Source organism: Herpailurus yagouaroundi, unplaced genomic scaffold, assembly GCF_014898765.1.
Source record: "Herpailurus yagouaroundi ecotype Mexico unplaced genomic scaffold, PumYag 28, whole genome shotgun sequence".
NCBI lineage: Eukaryota > Metazoa > Chordata > Mammalia > Carnivora > Felidae > Herpailurus > Herpailurus yagouaroundi.
This window is the reverse complement of record NW_024412376.1, coordinates 125,016,146-125,031,416: the sequence shown is the minus strand read 5'-3', so window position 1 is coordinate 125,031,416 and position 15,271 is coordinate 125,016,146. Positions and strand designations below refer to the sequence as shown.

The window sequence follows — 15,271 nt, the reverse complement described above, 5'->3', positions numbered from 1 at the left end:
GCTCAGGTCGTGATCTTGTGTTTGTGGATTCAAGCCCCGCGTCGGGCTCTGTGCTGACAGCTCAGAGCCTGGAGCCTGCTTCCGATTCTGTGTCTCCTTCCTTCTTTGCTCCTCCCTGCTTGTGCTGTCTGTCTCTCTCTCTTTCTCTCTGTCTCTCTCAAAAAATAAAATAAAACCTTAAAAAAAATTTAGACTGTGAGCTCTTTAAGAGTGGAGACCGCAGCTTCCATTTCCTTTTGCTCCCAGGGCGTGTTTAGCCTTTGTTGTGCCTGGGCTTTCTGACAAGCAGGCAGCTAGGACACCAGCCTGAAGTTTACTTCGTCATTCCTCGGAATCAGCGATATCTTGAATGCTGCAGTCTTTCCAGTGGATAAGGACTTATTGATGCAAAAGATGCCTGTGGAGAACAGAAGGGTAGCGAGGCAGGGGGTTTTGGGTGAGAGCCACAGAAAACGAGCACATGGGAGCCTGCAGTCTGGCCCAGCGCTGGAGCTAGCCGACAGGATGCTCACCGCAGGGAGAGCTGCACCCTCCTTATTCCTCCCTGCGTTTTCCTTTTCCTTGCAAATGTTATTTGACAAAAGCAATCGTGCTAATGTCCTTCCCCGTGGGTTCGGTGCTGGTCTTGACATGGTGACTAGGAGGAATCATTATGCTTACTCCACGCTGGAAGAATGCCCCCGCTGTGCCCCCGCGAGCGCTGGCCATGGGGACTAGAACTGAGGGGACACCACCGTCTGCCTGAGTTAGTGGTTCTGATCGCCCACAGGTCGTATCCTGGGATCTGGTGCGTTTGGGAAAGTGGTCGAAGGAACTGCCTATGGATTGAGCCGGTCCCAGCCTGTCATGAAAGTAGCAGTAAAGATGCTAAAACGTAAGTGCCCCATCCTGGGATTTCTTCGAAAATGGAGATAGTAAGTGAATCGCTCCAAACCCCACAGCCAGTAAATGCCAAACTTAGGACTAGATCTTGGTTCTTTCGACTCCAGGTTTCATGGGTAGTTAGACTGTTTTCTCAGTCGGGTTATTTAAATTATTCTTGTTGCCTGTATGTTGGAAAATCAAGGGTTGTTATTTTTGGTGACTTCTTTTTTCCTTGAAGACTTGGGATTAGTTATCAGTCTAGACCAAGTCACTATGTGTTTCTCTTTTAGACCCTTCGCTAAATAAAATGATATCCAATCACAGGATTAAAGCCATGTTGCTGGCTTTTTCTGGGAGGTAAATCAGTTGAACTGATATGTGATTTATTTCTTCAACAGCCACAGCCAGATCCAGTGAAAAACAAGCTCTCATGTCGGAACTGAAGATAATGACTCACCTGGGGCCCCATTTAAACATTGTGAACTTGCTGGGGGCCTGCACCAAGTCAGGTAGGTTTCCTGACCTGGGGGTAGGGATCTTTTATAGATCTATAGTTGGGAAGACTGCCCAGGATTTTTTTTTTTTTTAATGTTTATTTATTTTTGAGAGAGAGAGAGAGGTGCAGAGAAAAAGGGGAACAGAGGATCCGAAGCAGGCTTTGCACTGACAGCAGAGAGCCTGACGTGGGGCTTGAACTCACAAACTGTTAGATCAAGACCTGAGCTGAAGTCAGATGCTCAGCCAACTGAGCCACCCAGGCACCCCCTTTTTTGTTTTTGTTTTTTAAAGTTTACTTATTTTGAGGCAGAGAGAGAGAGAGAGCCTCCCAAGTGATCTCATGACTGTGAGATCATGACCTGAGCAAAGTCAAGAGTCAGATGCTTACCTGACTGAGCCACCCAGCTCCCCTGACCAGACTTTTTTATTTTATTTTATTTTTTAATTTTTTTTAAACGTTTTATTTATTTTTGAGACAGAGAGAGACAGAGCATGAACGGGGGAGGGTCAGAGAGAGGGAGACACAGAATCTGAAACAGGCTCCAGGCTCTGAGCTGTCAGCACAGAGCCCGACGCGGGGCTTGAACTCACGGACAGTGACATCGTGACCTGAGCTGAAGTCGGACGCTTAACCGACTGAGCCACCCAGGCGCCCCTGTCCAGACTTTTTTAAACCCTCCTTCTCTCCCTGCAAACATGCCCACAAGTAAAAGTCCGTGAATGGAGTTGCCTGGATTCCACTGAATGGAAGCTCATTGTTTTTGAGCGATATCTCTCGCCAGCGCGAACAGCATTTCATGACTTTTCTCTTCTTCATTTTCATACCCATTTCTAAACTGGCCTTGGTTCCCACAGGCCCTATTTACATCATCACGGAGTACTGCTTCTATGGGGATTTGGTCAACTATTTGCATAAGAATAGGGACAGCTTCCTGAGCCGACACCCAGAGAAGCCAAAGAAAGAGTTGGACATTTTTGGGCTGAACCCTGCTGATGAAAGCACACGGAGGTGGGTGCAGAGGGACACGTTGCTGTGAATCGTTGTGTTACAAGTGGGGAGAACCCACGTCGGGATAGAATGCACGTCTGCAGATCCAGGGCCGGCAGGTGGCAAGAGTCCAGCTCCCCTGCCCATCATCCCGTGATGGTGACACGTGCCGGTACATCCCATGACACGGTGCTGGTGTTTTGGGCCAGATATCACCTGAGGAGGCCTGAGAGGTTTGAATGGAAGCAAAAGTTGGACTCATTCTGGGGGCCAGTTTGCTGTTTTTGTGTGTCCCACTTAAGACCCGTAATTGCAGCTATGAATCAAGCCAGTGGTGGTGATCGTAACTGCAGGAACTTACAGGTGGCTATAAAGATCTCTGTAGATTTCAAGTTCCGTAAGATCGGAAGGTACAAGTTCCCTTTGTATCGGATTACTCGACGGCCACCAAAGTGGCACTGAATTTACGGAGTAGCAGGAAACATCTGCCCGAGCCATGTGGTCGTGTGGTCCGGGTTTGTGGCCTGTTTATTGTAAAACAGGGCAAGAATAAGGACAGACACACCTGAGTAGATGACCCGTGTGTTTGTGTGATTACTGATTAATGCTCATCGCATCTACCAGACCACCCCACGTGAAGGGTACACGCTGGTTTTGCTTTTGCTCACCCCGGCCGCCCCCCTACTCACCACACTACCTTGCACGCGGTAGGCACCTGGTCGTCCCCTACTGAAGGTTGAATGACCACCCCCGAGGGGCACCCTGAATCAGGTTTCTTTTTCTGTTTTTACAGTTACGTTATTTTATCTTTTGAAAACAATGGTGACTATATGGACATGAAGCAAGCTGATACCACACAGTACGTCCCCATGCTGGAAAGGAAAGAGGTTTCTAAATACTCGGACATCCAGAGATCGCTGTATGATCGCCCGGCCTCGTATAAGAAGAAATCTACGTCAGGTAAAAGTGTCAGTGTGTCCTCTTTGCCTCTTCTAGTGCCTTAACGATTCAAATATCCCCTGCTCTCCGCAAGTTTTGTTCGTGCCACTCTGCTTTTATGAAAGGCCCACGTGAGTATTTGTTTTCGCCTGCCGAGAGAAACCAATCCAAAGAGGATTTGCTTCTTTGCTTTATGCCATTTTGGCTTGCAGAGGGTTTCATAGGCATGCTCTACTTTCGGATAGTGGTCAATTCTCAGAGGAAGGTGAGCAGGTGGGGTAAGTCAGACTGTGAGGCTGTGGTCCCTAAATGCAGGTTTGCACAAGTGGGTCTGTGACGTGCCTTCAGAACTTTCTGGGCTATGACTTGAAAGGAAGAACAAGAATAAAGACAAACTTAATGCAATACATTTTCATTTACTTGAAATGTAAAACTTCTAAGGAATTATTTATTCTGATATAACGATCTTCCTTTTTTTGGTGTTAGTGTGTGTGTGTGTGTGTGTGTGTGTGTGTGTGTGTGTGTGTGTGTTTTAATGAAAGTATGGGGGTAATTGATGTTTTTTTCCCCCCTCAGTGCCCTTACTTGGTAAATTTAAAAGTTGGCTACATTATATTGGTTCCCAATAGTATTTAAAATTTTTTGGGGCGCCTGGGTGGCGCAGTCGGTTAAGCGTCCGACCTCAGCCAGGTCACGATCTCTCGGTCAGGGAGTTCGAGCCCCACGTCGGGCTCTGGGCCGATGGCTCAGAGCCTGGAGCCTGTTTCCGATTCTGTGTCTCCCTCTCTCTCTGCCCCTCCCCTGTTCATGCTCTGTCTCTCTCTGTCCCAAAAATAAATAAACGTTGAAAAAAAAATTAAAAAAAAAATAAATAAAATTTTTTAATCACATAAGTCTCTGATATCGATGAGTTCAGTAGCCCTTGCTTTTGTCTTTGCTAATATCCACTTTGTGACAGAAGCTGGAAGGTAGACAATTTAAGGTTATATTTTCTGACAAGGGTGTTGAGTGTTTGTACTGAACGTTGCTTGAAGGAAGATCCCGTCGAATCTTTCAAAACAGATGAACATGTGGCATAGTGGCATTGATTTGTGAACTCCAGGGGAGCCTAACCGATGCCCATAGCAGGTGGACTACCCCACTTCTGCTGCGGGGAGACCCTTCCAGGTCCCCGTCTAATCCCAGGCTTGGAGTGGGGAGGACGTCCTGCTGGGTCTGAGGTTGACCAGTCTCTCGATTTTGTGTTCCTGGGCCTGGCCCTCCCCTTGGTCAATGGAAAAAAGTGTTGAGCTGCCATGGAAATTATTTTGTAAATCACTGATATGCTCTGCATGCTTGCGGGGTTCTTCAGTGAAAGGTACAAATCCATTTAAAAAAAGAATGTGCTTGTTTTGCAAAGCTCCATACATGAGAATATTTTCCATTGCTGCAGTTCCAAGTTCCATTCACTCCTCATTGCCAAATGGGGGAACTTCCAAGCCCTTTTAAAAGATTAGCCAATGAGAGCTTTCGGAACAGTGCTTCCTCTCCCCTCCCGTATTGTTAAAAATAGTTTACATTGCTTCCCAGGCTGGACCTGGCTCCAGATGTCAGGGGAACCTGATTCATGCTCAGCCCGGGCCCTGTTGGCAGGCACGCCCCTGATTTCTGGCCTTCTCCTGGCTGGCTGGAAAAATATGAATGGTTGCACTACTCTTCACTTGCCTGAAAGCGTTCAAAAAGAAATGAGAACGGCTGGCCTAGATTACCTCCTTCCTCGAAAACCCTGGGACCCTTCCAGAGGGGACTAACTGGGCAAAGTGGACAAGTTGCAAAAGGAACTAAACGCGGAGTCAATGGCACTGACCTTTAAGATCGTTCCCTCTAGTCTGACTGGGGCTTGCTTTAATACAGGAAAGAAGCCAAATACTATGAAGGTGGCTTTAACAAGAAAAGAGAAAGGCAATTCTTAGAAGCTACTTTTTTTTTTTTTAACGGTCATTTATTTTTTAGAGAAAGAGAGAGAGAGACACACACACACACACACACACAGAGTGTAAGTGGGGGAGGGGCAGGGAGAGAAGGAGACACAGAATCCATCCAAACGAGGCAGGCTCCAGGCTCTGAGCCGTCAGCACAGAGCCTGACGTGGGGCTCGAACTCACAGACCATGAGATCATGACCTAAGCCAAAGTCAGATGCTTAACGGGCTGAGCCACCCAGGCACTCCAGAAGCTACTTTTTCGAAGGGCCCTCATGTATATTCATCCTGTAAGATTTAAAGGTGACTATGTGACTTGCTAACTAAGGTTGAAAAAAGAAATATAGGAGGCAAACAACAAAATATGTGTGAGACCCCATTAGACTGGTCCCTATGGACACACACACACACACACACACACACACACCCCAGATATATATTTCTGCAGGCATACTTCTTTTTAATGGTAGAACCTCTGTGTGGTTTGCGTCCCCACCTGCGAGGTCTGGAAACACTATAGGAAAATAATTTTAGATTTGTTCTTTGGACAAGCCTGCGCAGCCCTGTGGGAGAGCCCCCCGTGGGTGACGTTTCACGCTGTCCTCCAGCACCAACACACTTAATTCCTTTCCTGCAGACTCGGAAGTCAAAAACCTCCTCTCGGACGATAACTCAGAAGGCCTGACTCTGCTGGATTTGTTGAGCTTTACCTATCAAGTGGCGCGAGGGATGGAATTTTTGGCTTCCAAAAATGTGAGTATGTTCCCGGAATGGAGTTCTCTGTAGATCCGGGCCTGGAGCGTGGTAGGCCTGGCAGAGGCTTGTAGCAATGGCTGCTTCTCCCTTCCCTTTCCCCGAAGTGTGGTGGGGCGTCCGGTCTCGTCAGGCGCCTACTCTGCTCCAGAGCCTTCTCCTTCGTGGGGGTGGCCGGGATGAGAGCCTGCAGGCCGTGAGCTCTTTGCTCCAGGACAGCCTCCCTGAGGTGTCCCGGGCAGCCCCAAGCACCACCACGAAGTGGCCAACCTTGCAGGGGTGAGGTGGTCTGGCGGCAGATGGACAGACTCTGTTGTTTCTTCCCTTCCCACGCAGTGTGTCCACCGGGACCTGGCTGCTCGCAATGTCCTCCTGGCGCAAGGGAAAATCGTGAAGATCTGTGACTTCGGCCTGGCCAGGGACATCATGCACGATTCAAACTACGTGTCCAAAGGCAGCGTACGTGCTTTTTCCCCCCGTTTGACTCGCTCACCTTTCCTCACCGAAGCTCTGAAACTAGGCATTGCTTCTGGCCATTCAGTGTCCATATATGTTGTTAAGTATTAAAAAAATTTTTTTTTAATGTTTTATTTATTTTTGAGACAGAGAGAGAGCATGAGCAGGGGAGGGGCAGAGAGAGAGGGAGACACAGAATCCGAAGCGGGCTCCAGGCTCTGAGCTGTCAGCACAAGAGCCCTACACGGGACTCAAACCCACGAATCTTGAGATCATGACCTGAGCCAAAGTCGGACACTTAACTGACTGAGCCACCCAGGTGCCCGTTAAACATTTTTTTTAAAGTTAATTTATTTATTTTGAGAGAAAGAGAGCATGTACGTGTGCATGTGCAAGTAGGGGAGGGGCAGAGAGAGAGAGAGAGAGGGAAAGGGGCAATCCCAAGGAGTCTCCATGCTGTCAGAGCAGAGCCCGACGCCGGGCTTGATCCCATGAGATCATGACCTGAGCCGAAGTCAAAAGCCAGACGCTTAACTGACTGAGCCACCAAGGCGTCCCCAGCGTCCATATTTTAATGTGGAGCCCGCAAGAGTCATGAATGGGCTCCTGGGACCAATACGGAAAGCACAAGGTCTGCAGCCAGACTGCCTGGGTGTGAGTACTGGTTCCAGCACTTACTACTGTGGGGATTTGGGGCAAGTGACTTGACCATTCTGTATCTTGGTTTCCCTATCGGTCACAGCGACCTGATAATAGTACCCATCTCCTGGGTTGCCTTGGGTGATTCAGTCAGTGACTTTAAGTTAAATGCTTAGGGCAGTGCCTGGCACATACGAGCCCTCAGCAAGTGTTAGCTATTAATGTGTAGATCATGTGTGCCTGTGCACCTGCATTCATTTCCAAAGAGAGCATCTTTAACTTTTATCAAATTTGCAAACGGTGTCTGTGACCCCTAAAATGTTGCGACCCTATGAGTTAATAGATCTTAGAAGCACGATTTCCATAAAGATGGTCTTTCTCCCCACCCCTTCTACCTCTAAGCAGATGCAGTAATTTAGGATACATTTTCCACTTGTAGGGACAATTCCAAATCACCCCACTGCACTCGTTGTGAGACAGCATGGGGTTGCTGTGCCCACCCACAGAAGGCCACTGGTCTGTGTCCAGGCTCCATGTGAGACCAGCTTTAGGTACCCTGAACAAGTCAGTGGACTTTGGTGGAGCCAATTTCTCACCTGCCTAAAAAGTTGGGGCGCCTGGGCGGCTCAGCGGGTTAAGCATCTGACTTCAGCTCGGGTCACGATCTCACAGTTCTTGGGTTCGAGCCCTGCGCTGGGCTCTGTGCTGACTGCTTAGAGCCTGGAGCCTGCTTTGGATTCTGTGTCTGTGTCTCTCTGTCCCTCCCCCACTTGTGCGTGCGCTCTCTCTCTCTCTCTCTCTCTCTCTCAAAAATAAATAAACGTTAAAAAAAAAAGTTGATGAATCTGTGATCTCCCCATGAATTTCAGAAGGCTAAAGGTTGCTAATGTGGTTCCTTTATATTGTATATCTGCTTCAGTCTTAGTATTTCCACTGGAGTTTGTACAGCCTCCCAAAAGAAGCTGCAAAATTATCATAACGTCATATTTATAGTGATAGGAAATGAATTTCTTAAAATTCAGTAATGTAATTGGTTCTCAGATCACTGGATCTGTTTCGAATTTTGTTCCTAGGAACACCGGCAAATAGGAGAGACTGGTCCAGTCAGGGCTTTCGCTTTTTGGGTAAAACATTCAGGATTAAATATTTTCAAATGTTATTCCTTGGGAGGACCTAAGAGGCCACATCAACTATCCATCATTCATGAAATATTTATCGAGTACCCACCAGGTGCCAGGCACTCTCACGAGGGTGGAGAACACAGCCCTGGACAAAAAAACACAGGGAGATACTTACGTGGACAAGGTTCTCGGTGCAAGTTATTATTAGTCCAAAAAGGACCCCTACTATTTCCGCTGCTGTGGGTCATTGGTGCGTATGCTGGATTTAATTTCCTCCCTCCTTCCATGCAGACCTTTCTCCCTGTGAAGTGGATGGCTCCTGAGAGCATCTTCGACAACCTCTACACCACGCTGAGTGACGTCTGGTCTTACGGCATCCTGCTCTGGGAGATCTTTTCCCTTGGTACGGGCCTGACGTCTCTGCTCGCTTGGGTCGTTTTGGAAAAACACTGGGAGGGAAACACTGTGTTTTCCAGGCTCCAGGGTGTTAACAATGTTAAGATACCTGCTGTGAGTCAAGTGCACTGCGGCAGATTAAATCACACATTGAGCACTTCTGGTGTCAGGAGTATGCCCGTGCAGACAGCCAGGACTTTTGGGGGGGCTGCACCCTCACGTCTGGCCTTTGCCCCCCCCCCTCCTTTGGGCTGTGCTAGAATGACTTTCTCCCACTAGAGATGTTCCTGAGCACACCCACTCCCCAGCTGCTTTTTCACAGGGTCTTTGGGTTAAGTGGGTTCACCAGTGGTGATCGAGGCTCAGGTGAAAAGAAGTGTGGCCAGGAAAAGAGTGTGATTCCCCTTCCTGATCATCTCTCTGGAGGAGAAGAGCCTCCTAGTCATTGGGTTCCAAACAACACAGTCACCAGGTCCCAAACAACACAGGTACCCTGTGCTGCCAGGTGAGGGCCCTGAGGGAGGAGCGATTCATGACCCTGACCTCTGACAGTTCATCTCGGATAAGATAAGACTTACACATAGCAGGGGCGCCTGGGTGGCGCAGTCGGTTAAGCGTCCGACTTCAGCCAGGTCACGATCTCGCGGTCCGGGAGTTCGAGCCCCGCGTCGGGCTCTGGGCTGATGGCTCGGAGCCTGGAGCCTGTTTCCGATTCTGTGTCTCCCCCTCTCTCTGCCCCTCCCCCGTTCATGCTCTGTCTCTCTCTGTCCCAAAAATAAATAAAACGTTGAAAAAAAAATAAAAAAAAAAAAAAGACTTACACATAGCAATAAATGGGGTGGTTCTGATTAAAATTGTAATGGAAGAGAAAAGGGGAAGGAGTTTTGGAGGAGTTTTGGAAGGCTTTAGAGAGGAAACTAAGTTTGTTCTGACTGTGGCCATAAACACGGAAATGTTTCATGAATTCTGTTACCTTAATGTGGTAGTAAAGGGTTTCTTCCCTGCCTGGTCTCCTTCTGCGATCCCATTTGTCCCTGCTTGGGTGTCACTGCCTCATCCCGGTGTGTGGCTTAACTGAGGCTCACAGTCTACTAGAAGCAGAGAATCGCCTAGATATTTCAAGCCTCAGCCTTGACTTTTGCTCTAATGATTAAACATTTTTGGTGAGAATGATTTTTTTTTTTTTTTAATTTTTTTGGCTTTAGTGATTGAGAATTTCTCTTCCTTTTCTAGTTTGCTTTGCATGTGTAGATCCAGGGATCAGAAACATTAAAAAACACTTGTGTGCTTTTCCTAAGATGTAGCATCTTTGCCTAGGGTGTCTGGACTTGACCAACCCAGAAGTCCTGGTTACCTTTACGATTCCGGGCAAGCCCGTGAAGTCAAGGAGATGGTAACCCTTCATTTCCTTGCAAGAACCAGAAGTCCAAGTGGGGATCCCCAAATGTGTTCTGTAGGTGCTGTATGACCCCGAGTGTCTCAACAGTGTAACGCACACCCGTTAATCCTGGTTGTTCCCTTTGGTTTTCAGGGGGCACCCCGTACCCTGGCATGATGGTGGATTCCACTTTCTACAACAAGATCAAGAATGGGTACCGGATGGCCAAGCCTGACCACGCCACCAGTGAAGTGTGAGCCCCCTCCCCATCTCGTGCGCCTTGCGTTCATGCCCGGCGGGCGTGTGGGGTGGGGCGGGGGTGCCCTGACACTCCTCCCTGTGCCCACTCGGAGTTGTGTGCTTCCGCAGCTATGAAATCATGGTCAAGTGCTGGCACAGTGAGCCGGAGAAGAGACCCTCCTTTTACCACCTGAGTGAGATTGTGGAGAATCTGTTGCCGGGACAATATAAGAAGGTTTGTCTGGGCCCCTCCAAGCTGGGTGGAACGGCACGGGCAAAGGGAGAAGTCAAGAGCAGTCAGTCACGCGAGCAAGCAGCCCAGTTCAACGCTGTTTTATTTTTATTTTTATTTTTAAAAAAAAAAAAAAATTTTTTTTTTAACGTTTATTATTTTTGGGACAGAGAGAGACAGAGCATGAATGGGGGTGGGGCAGAGAGAGAGGGAGACACAGAATCGGAAACAGGCTCCAGGCTCTGAGCCATCAGCCCAGAGCCCGACGCGGGGCTCGAACTCACGGAGCGCGAGATCGTGACCTGGCTGAAGTCGGACACTTAACCGACTGCGCCACCCAGGCGCCCCTCAACGCTGTTTTAAAGGAACATTTCCAAAGGGGAGGAAGATTGTTTGATCCAGTGGCCAGGGCTTTCATGGCGTGCTCCCCCGGCCCCTGGTAGCGATGATGAATGAAAACCCTCCCCTCTCTTCAGGGCTCCCCTTTTATCTCAAGTGTGCGACACCTGTAAGCACTTTATTCTCCAGATGTTTGAGTATCTGAAGCTACCGTGCAGCTAGAAGTCTCAGGGCATCCACAGCCATTAAATTGCTAATTTGAATGCACTTAAATCCATGTGAAATTGGCTTTCACCAGCTGACTGGAAGGAACAACCTCAGCTGTTATCTGTGGCTCCAGCTGGTTTTTTGCGGAATAGGAAGCATTGTTCAAAGGAACAAATGTAATTTCATGGAGCCAAGCAGGATATGTTAATAAATGAAACAACTTTCTGCCGAGATGCTGTGAAGGAGCCCCAGACACAGTTGTATAATCAGTGCAATTTCTAAGATTCAGGTTCGTCAGTATGTAGAGTCTTCATATCTATTGCTTGTCCTTCTCATAGAGGAGCAGCGTTAGGTCGTTGCATGCTGAACTGAGCGTTAAACACTTGTGTCTATTGATTATCTCACTGCCCGTTACAACTCCCATAAGTGAGGCAATGAGGAGGCAAAAGGAAATTAATGGTGGCTCAGTCAAAGATGCCCTGGCTGGTTAAGTAAGATGTATGGGTGGGAAGAGACTGGAACTGGTCTGGAAAAATGAAGTCTTCTTAGATCCAAGTTCTGTAAATTTTGAGTTAGATTTCTCCAACATTTAAGGGTCAGGAAGGTTTCAGGGGTGGTGCTTTCAGTGGACGTCCTTGTCCCCTCTTATTGAGACCCATCCAAGCCCTGAAGAGACTATGTATTGGGACCAGAAGGCTCCCCGCTAGTCCCAGAGAAGGGAGTGTGTGTGCATGGAGGTGGGTGGATGGCAGTGGGGGGGGAACACAGTCATAGCTACCGACTCAGTGAAGGGGTTCATTGTATCTTTTTTTAAACAAGTTTATTTGGAGAGTGACAGAGAGAGTGGGGGAGGAGCAGAGAGAGAGAGAGAGAGAGAGAGAGAGAGAGAATCCCAAGCAGGCTCAGTGCTATGCGGGGCTCAAACTCAATAACTGCGAGATCATGACCTGAGCCAAAACCAAGAGTCAGTCGCTTAACCCACTGAGCCACCCAGGTGCCCTGGGGCTCATTGTATCTTAAGGAGAATGAGAGATCCCATTGGTAGGATGGCAGGAGATCTCAGCCATCAGTGGTCCTTTCCCCGTGTCCCACATCCCTGGGATGTGACAGTTGACAGCTGACTCTCCTTCAGTTGTCTCAACCCCGCATCTGTGCGGTAGCTTGGAAACACAGACGGTTAAATAATAGTTCTGAGCGTCCTTCCTGCAGTTCAGTGGGTGACACTTGGTTAACCACGTGAAACGCATATCTGCAGAGCTACGAAAAGATTCACCTGGACTTCTTGAAGAGCGACCACCCTGCCGTGGCGCGCATGCGCGTGGACTCGGACAACGCCTACATCGGCGTCACCTACAAACACGAGGAAGACAAGCTGAAGGACTGGGAAGGCAGCCTGGACGAGCAGAGACTGAGTGCAGACAGCGGCTACATCATCCCTCTGCCCGACATCGACCCTGTTCCTGAGGAGGAGGACCTGGGCAAGAGGAACAGACACAGGTAGGGCCTCCTGCAGAGCTCCCCTCCGCCCCCCAGCACCCCTGAAGGAGGGGAGCCATTGCCCTGGCGACATCAGTGCATCTGTTCGAGGGGAGCGGTGGCAGAGCCTCCGAGGGGTCTGTTTCCATATGTAAATGCTTCCCAGATGCTCCTCATACCTGCTCCGTGGGGCTGGGGGAGGAGGTACAGGGCAGGCAGGGTGGAGAGTCTTTGACCGGAGTCCTCAGGTGTTTTGATCAGACTGTCGCAGCCGCTCTGATTATTGAGATACTAGAAGCCTCTCTTGCTGTTTTCTGCACTGGTCACGGAACGGAGGAGAGAGCTGAGAGAGAGGCCAGCTGGGCTATTTGATGCTTCATCGGTGGATCTTACCCCTAGCTGTAAGCTCGGATCACCTGGGGAGACTAGAAAACCGATCTACGCACATCACCCAGACCAACGAGTTAGAATCTCTGGGAGTGGGACCCAGGCGCTTCCTGGCTGATTTGTTCTTCCTTTTTAACTTTGTATAATGGAAGACTTCTAACGTGCCTGACTCAAGTTGTACAGTGACCTGTCAGTTAATCTGTCACCCAATTTGAGCGTGCATGAACTCATGGCCAGAATGCATGAATCCACTACTACTCTCCTTGGATTATTTTGAAGCAAATCCTAGACATTGTGTCGTTTCACCCATAAATATTCCATCATGGGTCTCTAAAAGATAAAGGCTCTATTTAAAAAATGTTTTAAGTATATTTATTTTGAGAGAGACCGAGAACGTGAACGGGGGAGGAACAGAGAGCGAGGAGAGAGAATCCTAAACAGGCCCTATGCTGTCATCGTGGAGCCTGACCTAGGGTTCAGTCACATGATGTGAGATCATGACCTGAGCTGAAAGCAAGAGTCAGGTGCTTAACCGACTGAGCCACCCAGGCCCCCTATGACTCTATTTAAAGAAATAACTGGAGTTATTAAAAATCAATTACGATACCATTTTCTCACCCCTCCCCCACCAATTGACAATAAATTGTTAGGAGCATCAGATATCCAGTGGTCAAATCTCCCCGACTCTCTCATAAGTATTATTTTGCATTTGTTTTATTCTAATTGAGACGCAAATTAAGAGTGACACATGGCCTTTAGTTGCTATGTCTCTATGCATTTGTCTTGCCTCTTTTTACCCACTTTGCATAGTATTTGTGAAGGACCCAGAGTGTTTGGCCATCACGTTCTCACGTTCAGAATTTTGTTGATTGCATCCTGTAGTGTGTCTTCATGTGCTTTATCTCCTGTATTTGTTGTAAACTGGTGGTCTAGAGGCTTGATCTGACTCAGGTTAGATTTTTTGGCATGTGTGCCTCAAAGATCGTGCTGTGTCCTTCCGTCTGGAGCTGCATGCTGTCCAGTGGCCTCCCCTTTTGTGACATCAACAGCCATTGTTGATCATTACCTGGATCCATTAACATTAGCGATGCTAATACGCAGCCGGGACTAGAACCATTGGTTTGAACGTCCAGACGAGGGGACTGTGTCTTTGGTCTCCACTGTCTTTGCAGGGTCCTTGAACAGAGGCAGGTGAAAGTGATGTGTCTCCTTTTTCCATCTTCATTAAGGGTGTTTTTCTCCCTTCTTCCTCTTTTGGTTAGCTACATGTAATTATTTAGGCAGAAGCATATGGCATTATTATTTTGGAGGCTTGTGATTGTGACATCCCTTGCTGTTGGTGTGAACCAGGTAATTTAAAAAAGTATAATTGTGTTTTTTTGTTTTTGGAATGGGTTATGAGGATTGGAGATTGCACAAAGCGCTCTGACTTACCTTTGCAAAAATACGTTTGTGTTGTTTTAGCGAAACGTTTCTCCAGCTTTTGGGGATCTGTGGTAGCCCTTGACCCCAGATCTGCCATCCATTTGGTTATTTTGTATTTGGGGGCTCTGAATAATATTTCAGTGACAAAAGTTTTGCTTCATTTTTTTTTTCTTTACTTATTTATTTTGAGAGAGAGAGAGAGAGAGAGAGAGAGAGAGAGACAGCCAGTGAACAAGCTGGGAGGCACAGAGAGAATCTCAAGCAGGCTCCACGCTGTGAGCTCAGAACCCAAATGGGGCTCGAACTCACGAACTGTGAGATCATGCCCAAATCAAGAGTTGGACACTTAGCCAAGTGAGCTACCTAGGCACCCCAAAAGGTTTTGTTTCTAAATTAAGTTAGAAAGTTGTAGGGACTTTCACCATTCATGAGTTTGAGCCCCATGTTGGGCTCTGTACTCACAGCATGGAGCCTGCTTGGGATTCTCTCTCTCCCTCTCTCTCTGTTCCTCCTTTGCTCTCTCTCACTCTCTCAGAATGAATACACTTAAAAAAAGAAAGTCGTATTGATAAATAACACAAGAAAGGTGCCCAGAACTTTTCTAGGCGTATACCAGGCTGTAATGCAGAGTTTGACGTATATTATGTGGAGAGAACAATTCTAGTCGATAGAAAGTGGTTGTGTTAGATAATTAGAACCTCTGGAAGGGCAATACATTTGGTCTTCTAATTGCGCAGAGTATGTCCCAAATGACTACACCAGGTCAGGTGAAGCTGTGGTCCTCACAGATGGGCTGAGCACGGGGAATGTCTTGGTTAGCTTCGGCTGCCATAACACAGTACCGTAGACTTGGGGGCTTAAACAATAGACATTTATTTTCTCACAGTCCTGGAGGTTGGCAGTCCAAGATCAAGGTGTTGGCAGGTTTGATTTTTCCTGCAGCCCCCTTCCTTGGCTTGCAGATGGCCATCTT

The 15,271-nt window shown here is 48.0% G+C and overlaps 1 protein-coding gene across 6 annotated transcripts in view; it reads left to right on the top strand.

Moving 5' to 3' along the window:
• PDGFRA (platelet derived growth factor receptor alpha) overlaps positions 1-15,271 on the top strand; it is a 53,155-nt gene that overhangs the window by 31,061 nt on the left and 6,823 nt on the right. For all 6 annotated transcript variants that reach the window (XM_040483374.1, XM_040483397.1, XM_040483416.1 and 3 more), the window contains exons 13-22: positions 770-874; positions 1,263-1,373; positions 2,218-2,371; positions 3,144-3,310; positions 5,887-6,002; positions 6,339-6,461; positions 8,510-8,621; positions 10,146-10,245; positions 10,362-10,467; positions 12,266-12,507. In XM_040483374.1, the coding sequence (XP_040339308.1) occupies positions 770-874; positions 1,263-1,373; positions 2,218-2,371; positions 3,144-3,310; positions 5,887-6,002; positions 6,339-6,461; positions 8,510-8,621; positions 10,146-10,245; positions 10,362-10,467; positions 12,266-12,507 (1,336 nt within the window). The remainder of the gene's footprint in view (positions 1-769; positions 875-1,262; positions 1,374-2,217; positions 2,372-3,143; positions 3,311-5,886; positions 6,003-6,338; positions 6,462-8,509; positions 8,622-10,145; positions 10,246-10,361; positions 10,468-12,265; positions 12,508-15,271) is intronic.